This window comes from Antrostomus carolinensis, unplaced genomic scaffold, assembly GCF_000700745.2.
Source record: "Antrostomus carolinensis isolate BGI_N321 unplaced genomic scaffold, ASM70074v2 scaffold20907, whole genome shotgun sequence".
Classification (NCBI taxonomy): domain Eukaryota; kingdom Metazoa; phylum Chordata; class Aves; order Caprimulgiformes; family Caprimulgidae; genus Antrostomus; species Antrostomus carolinensis.
This window is the reverse complement of record NW_010326941.1, coordinates 2710-16756: the sequence shown is the minus strand read 5'-3', so window position 1 is coordinate 16756 and position 14047 is coordinate 2710. Positions and strand designations below refer to the sequence as shown.

At 51.0% G+C, this 14047-nt stretch overlaps 1 protein-coding gene across 1 annotated transcript in view; it reads right to left on the bottom strand.

Annotated features, from left to right (window-relative positions):
* Nucleotides 1-13424, bottom strand: part of LOC104527920 (pappalysin-2-like) — a gene marked incomplete at both ends in the record, with an annotated part of 18068 nt that extends 4644 nt beyond the window's left edge. The window contains 6 exons of the mRNA XM_010171766.1: nucleotides 1123-1255; nucleotides 2164-2332; nucleotides 8619-8832; nucleotides 10911-11085; nucleotides 11334-11336; nucleotides 13253-13424. Coding sequence (XP_010170068.1) covers nucleotides 1123-1255; nucleotides 2164-2332; nucleotides 8619-8832; nucleotides 10911-11085; nucleotides 11334-11336; nucleotides 13253-13424 — 866 coding nt within the window. The remainder of the gene's footprint in view (nucleotides 1-1122; nucleotides 1256-2163; nucleotides 2333-8618; nucleotides 8833-10910; nucleotides 11086-11333; nucleotides 11337-13252) is intronic.
* Nucleotides 13425-14047: the final 623 nt, after the last annotated feature.

The window sequence follows — 14047 nt, the reverse complement described above, 5'->3', positions numbered from 1 at the left end:
CCTCCCAACCTTGGACGACAATTCCTTCCCCAAATCCTGAATTATGCAAAAGCCTACAGGAGTTGTGACCAGTTCCCTTCTGCCAGATGGAAGGAAAATTGAACATGTCTCAACAGATGGATTCAAGCCCTGATGGCAGAACATGGGATCCAGCACAAAAATAAGTCTGGTCTGGATGTTTGTTGACATGTTAGGAAGCATCTTTCATAGTTTTTCTACCACATGGAAATCCCATTCCTTCCTGTCAATCCAGGAAGAAAAAAAGCTGGAAAAACCAACTTGGAAGACCAGGTGGATCCTAGCCCTAACCCCAGCCTCACATCAGGTCTGTCCAAAGCTTAACCTTGTAGACTTGCCTCAGCCTGCTTTGACCAAACCCAGATAACTGGCATGTTTGCTTTGGAGTGGTGTGGGCTTTGCTCAAGTGTCCTGTCCAGCAGGAAGCCAGAGGAGTTGTAATGACAGGGACTATTTTCCCTGGAGGGATTGAAGAGTCGTGTAGACATAGTGCTGAGGGACATGGGTTAGTCGGGGACTTGTCAGTGTTGGGTTCGTGATTGGACTCGATGATCTTAAAGGGCTTTTCCAATCCAGGCAATTCTGTGTGATTCTGTGATTGCGGCTTTTCCTGAAAGCACAAAGCGATCAAGTCCTGGAGAAAGAAATGGATGATGTGGTCCCTCGTCTGGTGAAATCGCCCTGTTACACACGCTTGTCACTGTAGCTTTTATCTAGGACTTAACACATTAACCCTGCAAATGTCAGCAGCAATAACAATTGGAGAGACCTCGAGGGGAGGTGGAGGGCTAGAGATTAGGAATATTACTGCAAAGGGCTGGGTTTGTCCTAGAGACACATCCCTGCTCCTTCTGAAATGAGAGCAGCTTATGCAGGAGCTGGCTTTAGCTTTGAATCTTGCCCATGAGCACAACCAGGGCATGCACAGGGCTAAAGTCACCCCTGGCTCTGTGTTTAGAAAGAGGATGGAAAAGGAAACAGGATTTTTTTCATAGATTTAGTGTGGGTGGGTACAAGAAGAAGAGTCATCGTGACCTTCATCCCTCTGGGAGGCCTGAATCAACATAAGGTTTGATTTTCTGTTTAGCTTTTGTCTCCCCTCACCTATGCCGTGCCCCTGCTCGCACTTGTACTCCACAAAATTCATCTCCGGGGGTGGTGGGCAGGTGCCCCGTAAGTTCTCGCACAGTTTGAACTCCTCTGTCCATACACCCTCCTTGGTGCAGATGATGGGAACCTGCAAAGCAGAAGGAGAGCAGCCAGCGTTACTACCAGCAGCAGCAAGGCTCATCTTGCCTGGCCACTGCCCAGCTCCTGGGGAGCAAAATGCAAGGACTCCCCTCCTGCCAGTGAACCCCAGAGTGAAGCTCTCCATCCAGGTCAGCTGGGTTGCAGTCATCTGGTCCAGCTTACATCTGCTTTGCTCTACTGCCCAGACAGCAAATTGTTTTCCAGCTGCCACTGGATCCCACCAGAGGAAGATCAACTGCACTTCTTTTGATAAGACCCTTCCAGCAGGCCAGATGTGAAACCTGGGTGGAAGAACCTGACAAGCAAGCTCCTTGGTTAGCAAGCCTTCTGCAGCAAGGTCGCCCAGTATCCCAAGTGAATGCATTCACAGCAGCTCCCCAAACCCACTGGAAAACCTCTACTTTTACTTCCTGACTTTTCTCACTCAAGACAAGCAAGGCTTGCTTAGGACTATTGCTTTTTGGAAGGGTCACCAAGGAACAGAAGAACATCCCCAAGGAGAACAAGCTCCTTGGTTAGCAAGCCTGCTGCAGCAAGGTCACCTAGCATCCCAGGTGAATTCATTCACAGCAGCTCCCAAAACCCACTGGAAACCCTCTGCTTCTTCTTTCTGACCCTTTTCACTCGAGACAAGCAGGTTCGCTTAGGACCACCCCTTTTTGGAAGGACCACCAAGGACCAGGAGAGCATCCCCAGGAGTGGTGCACCCTGCACTGGAGCTGGTATCCAGCAAGAAGAGCTCTGGGTTTGTAGGGCAACTACTCTTTGGTGGTACCAGGGCATTTGGCCCTGGAGATGGCTGAGCTGCCGCAGAGTCCTTTGATCTCTGCTGTTCTCAGGTGCTCTGAAGGACAATGCTTGGCTGATCTCTGCTTCCCCCTGCAAGTCACTCACCTGTTGTCCCTGTGGCTCGCAGTTGAGGACACACTGGCTGTCCAGCTCGAAGCCCCGGGTGCAGTTGTACATGCCCTCGAAGACGGGAGGAGGGGGCTCGCACACCACGGGGACACAGTGTCCCTCTTCCCACTGCCCACTCTCCAGGCACTGGAGCTTCAGGAACTTCCTGGGGGAACACAGATGCCAGGCTGGGCTGCAGCCCCCACCTTAACCGTACTGAGCATCCCACAGAGGCAGGAGCAGCTTGGAGACATCTCTTCTGGAGCGCAACCAAGCCTCACCTTTGAGTTTTTTCCATGCCATCACACCCCTCACCGTGGGCAGGTCCTCCTGAAAGAACAGCCCACGCTCAACCAGGACCTTTCCTCCCCTCACTGTGGGGAAATCATGATGATTTAGGAGCACTGGACACTTTTCTCTTGCACTCACCACCCCATTGCTCCCCACCTCTCATGGTGCCCCTAAACCATTCCTCTCTGGGCTGCTTTGTCCCACCACCAGTAGCTACATATTTTGCTAGATGGAGTGAGGTTCCACCAGTAAATCCTGCTGGCCAGTGCCCAGCCACTCCTGAGGCTCCTCTTTGTACTCCAGCCAGATCTGTCACTCCTGCTTTCACCGAGGGGCTGTGGTACCTCAGCAGATCGATACCATCCTCTGCTGCTCAAACAGCCCAGGTGCTAACATCTTGCCAAAAAAACAAGGAGAAAGAAAGGAAGAAAAGGTCCAGGAGCAGAGCCCACCTGCTTTTCAGTCTCCTGTCCTTGGCAGCGGTAGGGACACTGCATCTTTGGCATAAAGGCATCAAAACTCCATGAGGCAAGGGGCTAGGTGGGGACTGCTCTCCCAGAAGAGGACGCATCACCATGACCCCAGACTTGAACACACAGTTTTTGGCAGCACTGATGGGCTTTACCTGAGCCACGGCTGATTGCTCTGTCCTTAATAAGACTTTTTTCCCCCCTGCTTCCATCCTTCTTCACCAGGCAGCCTGCTCCAGCAGCTTGCCCCTGCCCTCTTCCACCCCTGGAGCCAGCAGACAGCGCTCAACTCCCGAGGTGGAGAGGACACACTGTGGGAGCTGCAGTTTGCACAGGTGCACACAGTGGTTTGCAGCCCCATCATCTTCACTGGGGCTTCTTGTCTTGATGTGGTGCTGGAGTGGCCCCAGTGTGGGGCCAGCACCATGCGTGGTCTCTCCCACTTCTCCCCAGACCTGCACCCACTTAGACCTGGGGTGAGAAGCTGCCTTGCTCTGGAGGCTCAGCCCACTGCCAGCTTCCCTGATGGGAACTTCAAACGGAGCTGGCCTGACCTGACCCCAGGGTAGAAGGTGGTGTGTAGACCACTGCTGCACGTATGAAGTGAGTGGTTTATATTAAGGCACAGAGAAGGGGAGGGAGAGATTAAAAAAAAACCCCAAAACATATATATAAAACACAACCTCATAGCAGCTTGAAATTTCCAGACCCCTTCACTTCTTCTGATCTGGGTTAGCGGCATTTCTCAAGGATTAACGAGGAAGCCAGGAAAATCAGAGTCAAAACTTCCCCCTCCAAGCAGGCAAGCGGATGCCTAATGGGTAGAGGAGGCAGGGGAGATGTCTGAAGCCAGCGAGGGCTGTGTCTGGTGTGAAGGCACGAGTGCATGCCTGGCTCCAGGACCTGAGCACGCAGGAGCCTGGCTGGGATCCAGCCATCAACTGGGGCAGCCAGCTTGGGGGAACTGGGTCCACCATACAGGAATGGGGATAAATGAGCCTAAAGCCTCATCTCCCATGGCAGGAGACTGACTGCTTCAAAACAGAATACAGGGACAGAGGGAGATTTGCTGGTAAATTGAAAGAAAGCAACACCAGCTTGGTGGACCTCCTCTGCTGTGCTCCAAACAGCCTGGGCTGTAAATCTTCAGCAGAGACCCTTAGAGGTGGAAGTGACACAGCAGTCCAGTTGACAGCCTGTTTTCTTTACCTGGCTGCTTGGCTCCCTCAGCTGCGCCAGTGTTTGCCTTTTATCTAGAAGGGGCCAGATGTGGTCAGAAGCAGCGAGGGCCTTACGCCTTTGCACCCACCACAAATGTACAGTGGCCCAGTGCCCTGCTCAGCTCCAATGCTCCTGGGTTAGGCTGTCCTGCTTTGCCTACTGCAATCTTTCTGATGTGCTTCCAGCCCCTGATCTGCTGACTCCTTCCAATCCATTTTCTCCTCCATGTTCTCCCACCTACTCACCCTCTTTCATGGTCTCCATCAGCCCACTGTAGTCTTTGAACAAGGAGAGGAGGCTGAGGGGCTGACATCTCCACAGCAGCTTCTCAGAGGGCTGGGCTGTGCTTCCTTGATCTCTGGTCAAAATGCAGGCTGAGACTTTCAAAGTTGCCTAAAAAGACCTGTGTGCCTGGTTGTTCTTTTCTTCATTCCCTCAAGCTAGCAGAAGGGGCTCAACCCCTCACAAAAGTAGCTTTGAGATCTCAAAATCTCTTATCTCCAAGGAATCATCCCACAGTGAGCAAGTGAAACAACCCCTCTGCAGGGTCTGACCTTTTCTGTCTCCAGCCTGAGAGCACCATCTCAGCATTAGAGTGCTCCTCTAAAGGATGTCCTAGATATTCCTGTTAGAGAGCTACTTCAGGTAGCACTTTGTGGTGGAAGGAACAGCCAGGACCACTGTGGAGTTGATGTCCATTTACCCCAAAGTATCTGACCTCTGACTTTCAGGTTCTTTTCACCAAATCACAGAATGGTGGGGGTTGGAAGGGACCTCAGAAGAACATCTATTCCAACCCCCCAATACTGCAGCCCTGGATGATGCCAAACATTGTTTCCTTAGCAGTTCATAGCTATATGTGATCCAGGTGAGTGGGTTGGTGCTGCCCAAAACCAGGGAGCTCCCATCACAAAGCACAAATGCACATGTTCATTTCCCCTTGTTACCGTTATTTTGGTGTTAGATGTCAAGTAGTTTGGCAGCTGGAAACCAGACTGTTATGTGGGCTCTCCAGGCTGAAAACAGATTTCCTTTGGGAAGAATCAAAGAAGATTTATCCTTCAGAGATGTCAGCATCGTCATTTGGGTGATGCTGCCAACAGAAAGGCAGCAAATCTCTGGCAGGATCTCGATTACACAATCAACATTTCCTTGAGCATCCCTTGTTGACAAGCACTGATTTTTGAAGGGCCTTTCCTCACCCAGGCTGATAGATAAAAAGTATCTTCTGGGAGACAACAAATTTCTTCATCCCCCTTCTCTTCCACTTACGCTACATACGGGAAATGAATTCCAACTGAGATTGCAGGAGCCTTCTAAGCATTTTTACTGCCCATGCAGTAAAATTAAACTAATGAAGCAGAAGTGAAAGAAACAAACGAGCATCTGTGTTCAAGAGCATCTCAGCTTGGGCTGAGAGAGCTGAATCCCAGATGCGGTTCAGGTCTACATAAGGTGGGCACTACCACATTAGGGGCAAAGCCCCAGGGGTTGGATCCCCAATCCAGCTGTAGTAGCCGTGGTGTTTTATGAGGTGCACGAGAGAAAAAGACACTGAAAAAAGCTGATCAAAAAAGCAGATAGTCAGGAGGTGATGGTGAGCCCTGGTCTGGATTGAGTTCCTGCTCACTCACATTACAGCTTAACTGTCTCTGTGGGGTCCAGAGCCCATCCCTGAATGAAGGTGTCTGGAATCAGCCCTTGAAGGAAATCACCAAGCTTCTTAAACAGTGCTGCGAGAAGATGAGCATGTCTTTTGTGTAGCAGCAGAACAAGCTGATCCCTTGGGAAGCCATGAACACCCAAAGATGCCTCTACACCTTCCCTGGAGAACAGTCTGAGCCCCATCCCATAGCTGTTGGTGTGGTCAGCTGGGGGTTACACTCCCTCCATCATTGCTCTCTGAAAAAGCACAATCACTAGAGCTAGAAGAATAATTCAAAGGGAGCCTGACTATATTTCCAAGGTTGGGTTAGTTAGCTGGCATGGGGAGTCTTCAGTGTCAGCCATGGATCACGCCTGACTTTTCTCCAATGATTAGTACACATGGAGACTCTTGCTTTCTTCTGCCCATCAACACCTGTTATGGCACTAAATCCTTCAACTGGTGCTTGCTGGGTTGATAGACAACAAGGATGCAACAGGTCAAGAACTAGGTTTGCTGAACCCAAAAAGAACCCAGAAAGACTTCTGAAGACCCCAAAACCTAATGTTCAAGTCATCAGCTGAGACCCTGCTCCCTCACCTGCACATCAGGAACCCACATCCCACCAATGCCAGCCCCTTCCAGAGCTCTCCATCACATTCTCCAACAGCTCACTTTCTCCAAAACTGGCCTGAACAAAGAAAGCAACCTCTCACTGGCAGCTCCCATCTGCTGCCTGACAGGGCTGAAACACCAGCAAGATTTCCAGCAATCCAACAACTGACTGGCTCACTTACCAGCTAGTAGCTGCTCCACCCTACGCATGCCAAGGGGTTTGTACTCAGGCTGGGTGCATACACAGAGCTCCAGAGGAGACCAGGCATTGGCATTTACCATTCCAAGGAAAGGCTTTTGCTGTGGATCAGGCCGCTCACCTAGCAGTTCATTTGCATGATAAGCAATGAGTTTTCTGTGTCTGTTAATAGTTTGGGTTTGGTTTTTTTTGCTTACTGTAATAGGATCGTACCCTACCATCAAAGATGTTCGATTAATTAGTAGCAATGATAACAGCAAATGTGAAAATTCTACGTCAACGTGTGTCGCTGTGAAAACGTGAACCACTTCTTGTGATTTTCCTCGATTCCTCTCCCAGGCTGTTCAGACCCGAAGGGAGGTTACACACACACACATCAGAGGAGCCTTGGGAACACGCAGAGGCCATCCCTCTTGCCAGCAGTTGCTGCAGCATGACTGAGGTGGCCTAACTTTGCAAGCTGATTGTTGATCTGATTGCATGTCCAGTGCCTGAAATGCCACAGGCACGCAAGCTGCTCCCCGGTTTGCAGAGCAGCCCATGCGATCGGAGCCATCATCGTAACTTGCTCAGCTCCTCTTGGCCCAAGAAAGGCTCCTAACACTGTGAAAAGCTGTTTACAGAAACCACTTCCTTCATTACAAGGCAAGAAATTTGGCAACTGTTTCCCAGCGCACAACCGCCCTACCCCAGAGCAAAGTAAAGATGAAGTCTGCATCCAATTAAAACTGGAAGGGGGCATTAAACAATTAGCACATAATTACCTGATTTGAGCTAGCATCAAGGCTTTGGGGAGGACCCAGCCAGCACCAGGGAATCTTTAGTGACCATACCCAATGGGGACTTCAGCTGGAGGCACGGCAGACAAAATGCTGCCTTACCCCCCAGCGTCACGATATTGGCTGAGCACAGGGCTAGTGAATCACCAGGAATTTTTCCCTGAAGCATCAGGAAAAATATTCTCCAATTGAAACACACCAGTGGTTGAGATTAAATTTAGCCAAGATGTGCAGGGGGTAAAATATTCACCCTGACAAAAGGCAGTCATTCATCCTTCCAACCCCCAGTGCCTTCATCTAGGTTTTATCACTTCTAGGAAAGACAGCAGTTCCAGGAATCTTCCAGCATCTTATTACATCTAAATACCTGAGAGTCCACAAACATTTCTCTACATGCTTAATTTTCAGCAACTGACAGGTATGTTGAGGTGCACAGGAAAATTCATGTGCTTTAGGTTAAGGCACTTAACGTACACGTGCATGCCACAGCAGCTTGTTGCTTCTTCCCACCTGCTTTCACCTAAACCAGGGGAATGCTTCTGGTTTCTCAAGAAACCTGCATGACCAGAGCAATCTTCTCTGCCTTGGACCTATCAAACCAGCTTTTTGAGCCTGCTGGTGTACCATCACCTCTCCTCCTTGCTCATGTTGGTAATCTGCTCTCCTGAGGCCCCACCTGCAGTGCTGCCTCCAGTTCTGGACCCCCAACACAAGAAAGACATGGACCTCTTAGAACAAGTCCAGAGGAGACCACGAGGATGATGTGAGGGCTGGAGCAGCTCTGCTGTGAGGACAGGCTGAAAGAGTTGGGGCTGTTCAGCCTGGAGAAGAGAAGGCTCCAGGGAGATCTTATAGCAACCTTCCAGTACCTGAAGGGGCTCCAGGAAGGCTGGGGAGGGACTTTTGACAAGGGCAGGGAGTGACAGAACAAGGGGTGATGGCTTGAAAGTGGAAGAGGGGAGATGGAGATGGGATCTGAGGAAGAAAATCTTTGCTGTGAGGGTGGTGAGACAGTGTCCCAGGTTGCCCAGAGAAGCTGTGGCTGGTCCTCCCCGGAAGTGTTCAGGGCCAGGTTGGATGAGGGTTTGAGCAACCTGGTCTAGTGGAAGGGGTCCCTGCTGATAGCAGGGGGGGTGGAACTGTATGAGCTTTAAGGTCCCTTCCAACCCAAACCATTCTATGAATCCAAGAGGCGGAAGGAAATGATGATAACAGATCCACCACACACTTACTTCTTAGGCTTGCCCGCTGCGTTCTCGGCCACGTGGTATCCAGGCTTGCACTTGTAGCGACAGACTGAGCCCACGTCATGGTTCCCCTGCAGGCACCGTGGGACCAGGAGCTTGGCATTGGCCACCGCCAGAGGAGCATCACACTCCACCTTGCAGTAGGCTTCAGGGAGTGACCAGAGACCGTCCTCCAGGCAGGTCAGCCACTGGTTTGTTCCTGACCCCAAAAGAGAAGGAATGTGTCAGGATTACCGCTGACCTGGGGATGGAATCCTGCTGAGGGGAGCTCAGAGCAACCAGCAAAAGTCCTCTTAGAGTGGACACTGATGCCAAGGGAGGCAACAAATATGAAGACCATGGACTCCATTGCATGCTTGGTCAGGCTAGGGTGGAAATTCCTTGAATGCAGGAAGGGACAACTTCCAGGGGATGGAGAAAGAATCTTGGTTCTGCAAATGTCCCCAAAAGTTTTGTTTAAACCTCCCCTCTGTGGTGATGCTTCAGGATAGTCCTCAGTGGGCTGGGGGCTTTTGTGTGTGACAGCTATCTGCCATACTTACCTCAGCTCATTTTCATACTCCCCAGGTGCTTTTTGCAGCTTGTCCTTACCTACTGTCACACCCCGAGCTACATGTGCAGCACAAGGTGGGAAGTACCAGGAGGACAAACATAGGAGCCGTTACTGGTGTGACTGGGAAATCAAACCATCCCATTACTCAAGGCTTGGGTTGAGTTTTACAGCCCAATTCTTTGTTGTCCCTCTAGAGAAAAGGGCATTTGGTAAACCTAACTAATGGGTGGCTAAAACTGCACAGCTCTGGGTGCCTGTGGTAGGTGTCCAACATCACCCACATGGTGTGGATGATGGATGGTTCAGTGGGAACTACAGAGTGAGAAAAAGAAAAATCTGGACTGGAGTGATTTTAGGGGTTTGGATCAGCAGGTTCCTGGTGTGTCATTGCTTTCTTTTATGGGATCACTGCCTACAACTGCTCTTGGACCAGCGATGACCATACCTCCACTCAGCCCCTGCGCTTCTGGCACCACGGTGCCTCCAAGCACCGTGCAGCCATGTCATGCTTTCCTTGCCTATTCTTAGCATTTATTAGCCTTGAGAGCCTGCCCATAAGGACTTGAGCCTTTGAGGAGAACAAGCATCAGACACGTCCCTGCATCGACAGCTCAGCCGTGTCGGTCTTGGCTGAGCACAGCCAGCCATTGTGTCAGCCACTGGAAGTCACCCAAGGCGTTTCACCAAAGGGACGCCTTCCCACCAAGGGAGCCCATGGCAAACCTCCCATCGACTTCTGCAGGAACAAGAGGTGGCTGTGAGTGAAAGATCAGATTAAAGCCCTGCCCTCAGCTGACCCACCCGAGCCAACGGGCATTGGTTCGTGCAGAACTTGGGCCGTTGAGTTGTCATTTGCATGCTACCCTGTGATCAGCTCATGCTGGGGGATCTGCCGGCATCACCCCATCATGAAATGAAACCTTAATTCCCTGCAGTTCTTGCTCCTTGGATTTAACTTTTTAAAAAAAGTAAATTATTTTCATACGTTTCAGCTCTAAATGTTTCCATAAAATAGGGCACCCATTAAAATGATTTGTTGTATGTGATTGTTCAGAGCAAAGACACTGGTGGAAACTCATATAAAGTCCCAATACTTGAAGCTGTCAAGGCAGTTACGCCCGAAATCCCACCCAGCTCAGCCTTACATAGACAGGAACAGTAGCTCTTTCTGCAACTTGGCTTCAAAACATTCCTGCGGCTATTGATGGAGTCGGCAGAATGAAAGCCAGGCCATGGCATGTCTGGGGGACTGCTGTGTGTCTGGGTGGTGAACATCTCCCAGACTGCTCTGAAGCTGTGGGCATCAGTCTCTACAGCTTTATACAGCCCCAAGCCTCCCGAACCACAGGCTTTCCCACAGCCACCAGGCACCGAGCCACTTCTGGCTCTCTGAAGCCCTCTCTGTCTGCACGCTTCTTGCCTCCTCGTCCCCATAATGCTGGAGGCTGCCAGACCTCACCAGCTAGCAGGAGAAGACATCCCTTCACCTTAAGATGGATGGATAAGGGTTGCCAGTCAGAGGGAGTATTCTCATGCTATGGTGTTTCCATCAAGGGGGATGGATGTCCACCATTTTGGGAGGTGTCTCATGAACCCACCTGGCTGGCAGAAGCCAGGATAACTGGGAAATTTGAAGTTGCAATGATCTGTTTGAACAGCTTGGGACAGGCAGGGAAAGGTGGCACTGAAGAGAGATTTAAATCCCTCAGCACTCCAGACCGTACCTTGAAGCTTGGCTGGGTGGATGCAGGAGAAGGAGCATCTCTTCAGGTAGATGGTCCCCTTAGGGCAGGAGAACTCTGCATAGTACACATGGGACTGGTCAGGGACACCACAGTTGACAGGGACACAAGTCACAGATCTGTCCCACCGCCCTGAGCTGCAAGTCAGCACCACCTCCTGCAGTAGAGAAAGTAAGGCTTCATCAGACCCCTGAGAGTAAGCTTTAATCTGATGGTTTGCCACCACAGCAGAAAGGGATGACCCAGGTTTCAGGATAAGGAGAGCTTTACCCCCACTTTTCATCACCCAATGTGCCCTTTCTCCCCACTCTGGACCAAGGCCATACCTGTTCATGGGGCAACGTTTGGGGTGTGAAAGCAGCAAATGGCCCTTGGGGTAACACACAGGCCACCTGCACAAAAGACCTTCTAACGCTTGGTCTGTAACCACTTGCCTCCAGAAAACTCTAGTGCCAGAGCACATTAAGGGAAGAAGGAAAATCCCTCCAAGATACACTGAACTATTCCCAGCTCTGTGTGCTGCAATCTTCTCCCCTACAAGATCAACTCTTACTTCAGCCATTGATGGGCAGCTCTCCTGTTGGCTGTTTTTCCCTAAATGCACCGATTCTCTCATGCCTGAGCCCACAGACCCCACTGAAATCAGAGGTTCATAGAACCTCATTTACAAATCCCTGACCCCCAGTGATCCCACCACTAAACATGCTCAACACGTGCCATGAACTTCTTCAAAACAGAGTGGTGGACAACAGTGGGCCACGAGCAATCTGGTCTAATAAAAGATGTCCCTGCCTAGAGCAGGGGAGTTGAACTAGATGATCTTTGAAGGTCCCTTCTAACCCAAACTGTTCTATGATTTCTGTTCCCAGACCACTAACCCCAGCCCAGTAGTCAGGGGCTCCAGACCAAAGAGATGTCTTTCAACTCTCCCTTCACTGTCTGAGTACAACCACACTGGTCACACAGTCAAACTGTCCCCCCAGCCAACACTTTTTGATTGAACCTGGATGTGGTGGCTCTGAAAGACATTGCTAAATTTGAGTCTGATAGTCTGGGGTGCAATGACAGGATCATGGTGTAGCTGAACCAGGTGGAGATGATGCTCAGGGAAGAGTTGCATGAATTTTCCCAAAACACCTCAAGATGAGTAGGGTTTGCACAGCCAAACCAGTAACATCAGCTGGGGGCTGAAGGCAGGACACCTGCCATCTCCTGTGACAGCCAGAAGTTTCCCATCTCACTGCCAAATGCAGAAAAACAGTCACCTGAGGCAGATTTATTTTTTTGCAGTTTCATCTCAGAGGAGAACAGGAACATTTTGTTTCCTCTGGGCATGTCTTGGCCCACAGAGCTGTGTGGCCTTGTAATTAATAACCTCCCTGGTGACAAGGCACCGAGTGGTGTATCCCCAGCTTTGCACTTTCCACTTCTCCTTCTGCAAACACTGATGGCTGCAGCACAGGAAACCTGCCTGCCAGGCATCACCAGCACTTGCTGCTCTCAGAGGAGAGGAAAGGTTCACCCTACTGACATGACCTGACTCACCTCCATCTATCTCCACCCCATATGACCAGCTCAGCCCTGGAGACTCCTGTTCCCTCTCCAGGAACAGCCTGAGGATGGGACACACTCCCCACCACCCTGCCGAGGTGATTGCCCATGAGGCAGCTCAGCTCCCAAAGACACATCAGACCCAGGTCTCCTTGGTCAACAACTAAGAGCCATGCTGGCTTTGTAGCTTTCACAAGGCATCCCCCAGCCCTTTGGAAAGCAGGATGAACTCTTTCATGGTGACCTCTGCACTATCCCGCTGGCATGGGCAGCGTTATTGCAACAGAACACAAAGGAAGAAAAGCTCTTGCTGCTCTCAGCTATCTCTAAATATAGTCATTTTGCAATGACTTCATTTTTCCCTCAGCCACTAACTTCAGCTTTAAGAGATAAAATGTCCTAGGGATGTTTAACCCTCCCAGCAATGCCCATCCGGAGAACAGAAACATCTACTTCTCCCTCTGTGGGAGTGCATCGCCTTGGCTTGGGATGTCCCCTGCAGCAGCTTTTCACCCATGGGCTGCAGGAAGGAAAGGGGGTCCCAGAGCAGAACCACCAGCCACTGGCACCGAGGTCCAGCACCAGAGCCTTCATTGGGCTGAGGTTTGCTGGAAGAACAGTGATGACAGTGGAAGAACAGTGGAAGAACAGTGATGGCTGGAAGAACAAGGTGCTCTGGGGTCACTCCCACCACCTCTGAGTGGTTAAATCTTTCCTCACTAGCACTCAGTCCAATGGGCCCTGAGGTCACCTGCACCATGAGGTTCACTCACCTGTGTGGAGCCCAGTCCTTTCCCATTGCTGGAACGGAGGACGAAGCCCTTTTCGCAGGTGATGGTGCAGGCCATGTGCCTCGGGCCATCAGAGGTGCAGTTGAGGGTGGCAGTGTGAGCAAGCAGTGGCCGTGTACAGCTTCCTGATCCCACACAGGCACCGTAGACACAGCTATGGAGGAGAAGAGGAAAGAGATCAGCAAGTGGGTCTCAGGGCTTCTGCATCAAGGAAGGGCTCTGTCTGTGTGGTAACTGTGTGGGATGCTCAGCAGGTCACAGATACCTGCAAAGATGAACATCTATCCCTCAGCCCCAGCTTCTTCCAGGCTTGAAGTCTCCTGATGATGATGCCAGGAGGGTACTTTTTCCCAGCTCTGCCTTGGCCAGAGCTTGGCCCAACCCCAGCCCACACCTTCCCACAGACCATTGCATCCTTCCAAGATGGTGAAAGAAGACATGGCTCAACAACACTCCTTCCAAAATCTGTGCTGTCTGGTGGGGCTACTTCAGCTCCTCTACCCCAGGTTGCACAGGCTGGATTGCAGAGAGCCTCATTCTGCCTGGCACCAAGGGGGCTGGGGGTGTGTGGTATAGGTGGACCAAGAGAACAAGAAGAAGGAGGTGATGGGGAGAGGGCAGGCAAACAGCACAAGCCTGTGTACGTTGACGCTGGGCTTTTTGGGATCAAGACTACCTCAACATGTACCTGTCCGACTCTAGAGACTCAGCTGGGGCCACCAAGCTGAGATGCAGCTCAAAGGAGGAATTACCCTCCCCTGAGCAGCACCTCAAGTT